At 54.7% G+C, this 1985-nt stretch overlaps 2 protein-coding genes across 2 annotated transcripts in view; both read right to left on the minus strand.

Annotated features, from left to right (window-relative positions):
- Positions 1 to 422: 422 nt before the first annotated feature.
- TraAM80_09241 (uncharacterized protein) lies at positions 423 to 1757 on the minus strand (the record flags this gene model as incomplete). The annotated part of the gene is made up of 1 exon (XM_029385935.1): positions 423 to 1757. The coding sequence occupies one exon, from the start codon at positions 1755 to 1757 to the stop codon at positions 423 to 425; it is 1335 nt and encodes a 444-aa protein (XP_029234214.1).
- A 140-nt stretch (positions 1758 to 1897) lies between these two features.
- The window catches only part of TraAM80_09242 (uncharacterized protein), a gene marked incomplete at both ends in the record, with an annotated part of 2430 nt that continues 2342 nt past the window's right edge, over positions 1898 to 1985 (minus strand). Inside the window, one exon of the mRNA XM_029385936.1 lies at positions 1898 to 1985. This exon is cut by the window's right edge and continues 2342 nt beyond it. Coding sequence (XP_029234215.1) covers positions 1898 to 1985 — 88 coding nt within the window.

Raw genomic sequence — 1985 nt, forward strand, 5'->3', positions numbered from 1 at the left:
AAACTAAAAAAAAAACGCACCCGTCTGAAGTGGAAGAGAAGCACATTTTTGTGCTTCCCCTTTTTTCTTTTGCTTCTCTCACCGACGGCGGTGAAACCGCGCAAAAAAAGCTAATCGCGGAACCGCATCACACACGCACACGCACGCACATCTTCAACGTCATGCGCGGACACATGCATATATGCACGTATAAATGTATATAAGTACGTGCTTAAGAAAAACAAATGCGTACTTACCGCGTTTCCACCGCGGCAAAGGAATGTGATGCACGTAGTAAACACACTTTGTTGTCTATACGCAGCATGTATATCTTTGCCTGGCGTGCCTCCATCGTCCTGCTTGTCTGTCCCCAAAAAATCATTCCCTCTCCACCGCGTCCTGTCCCCCTCTTTTCTTCTGCTCTTCCCGGCAGTAACCCAGCATCATTCTGCTGGAAGGTTTAACATATTTGCATCATCCCTCACCCATGCATCACTGGCGTTGCAGTAGACTCCCAGCGCCTTGCGGCGTCTCTCATTCCAACATGAGGAGGAGGCGGCCAACCGAAGCATCTCAAGTCCAATGCGCTGCATGTAGGGGTTTGCATGGTGCCGCAGTTGCTCCTCTGCAGCGTCACAGACAGCGACATCCTCGACGCTGCACCGCAAGCGTTGCAGTATTTCATGTACCGCGCCGGCGTGCAGCAGACCCTTCTCGAGAACCTCATTGAGGTGCCGCATGAAGTCCTTCAGCAGCTTGCAGATGAGTCGACACGCCGCCGCAGCCTGACAGCGGTTCTCCAATAGGGCATTGAAGAACGCGACAGCGATGGACTCAAAGCGGCCATGATCTTCCCAAGGTAACTTGACAATGACGTCTGCAATAGTGTGCAGCTGCGACTGCGGCCGAACACTCACAAAGGCTGAGGCTACGTCATTCACATCGGCGGAAGAGGAGGCCAGCGCACAAACAATTGGTCCCAGGAACTCCTTATTGGGGAGCAGTTTCAAAAGGTGGAACAGCGAGGGCACCACCTCGGCATCCCGACGAAGCGGCCGCTTCTCCAATCGCTTGAGGAGCGTCAAAACCACACAAGGGTCCTCGTGCGACAGCAGCTGGGCAAACAGATGGTTGAGACAAACGTGCTGCCAGTCCTCCACCAGAGTGTCGTCCGGCACCCCGGTGAGAGTCATAGCCACCACGCAACTGCTGCTCTTCGCCGCGGAAAGGAGAACGTCCCACGTCTCCCGCATCTCCAGGAAACGGAACATGGCCCGCAGCCACTCAGCTTCCACATCCGGGTGCAGGATTGTGCCCTGCCGCAGCTGGTGCAGCACGGCGTAGGCCGCCTCATCGCCAAAGTCGGCAATGTGCCGAATGGCCACCTTCTGCACGGCCACCAGTTTGGAGTGCAATGGTGCATCAAGCACCTCAATAATCCGCGACGTTGGGAGGTCGCGAAGGCGACGTCGAATCGCGTAAATGGCCACGCGTACCCTCTCATCGCTGAAGGCATCTGTGAGCGCCTTAAACGATGCCGCATCGTCCAGTTTACCAAGAAGTTCAATGGCATTGTCCCGCAAATACTCAAAATTGTAGTCTTCTTTGATGTAAGGAGCAATAGCCTCCGTCACATTGGCGCTGTACAACGTTCTCAGCACAGAAAGGTGTTCCACCGTACAGTAGCGGCCAAGGGACTTGTTTGATAAGCTGCGGCTAATAGACTTGGCGTACACCTCTTGCTTCGCCGCCGTCCAGCAGTACCCCATTTTGAACATCACCAGCCACTCCTCCTTGTGAGAGCCAAAGTGCCCTTTGGTGCGGACGGGAACGAGATACCGATCCAGCCACTCGCCCTGTAAGTTCACGCCCACAGCACACCGGACGTGCTCGTTGGCAATCACGTCCAACGATTCCTTCAGTAGCCCTGGCAGTAGCTCCATCGCAACAGGGCGAAAGTACTTAAACAGGAGTGAAAGAGCAAGCTGTGCAGTGAGACTGTCAGG

This window comes from Trypanosoma rangeli (assembly GCF_003719475.1).
Source record: "Trypanosoma rangeli strain AM80 chromosome Unknown Tra_15.4_contig_00540, whole genome shotgun sequence".
Classification (NCBI taxonomy): Eukaryota; Euglenozoa; class Kinetoplastea; order Trypanosomatida; family Trypanosomatidae; genus Trypanosoma; species Trypanosoma rangeli.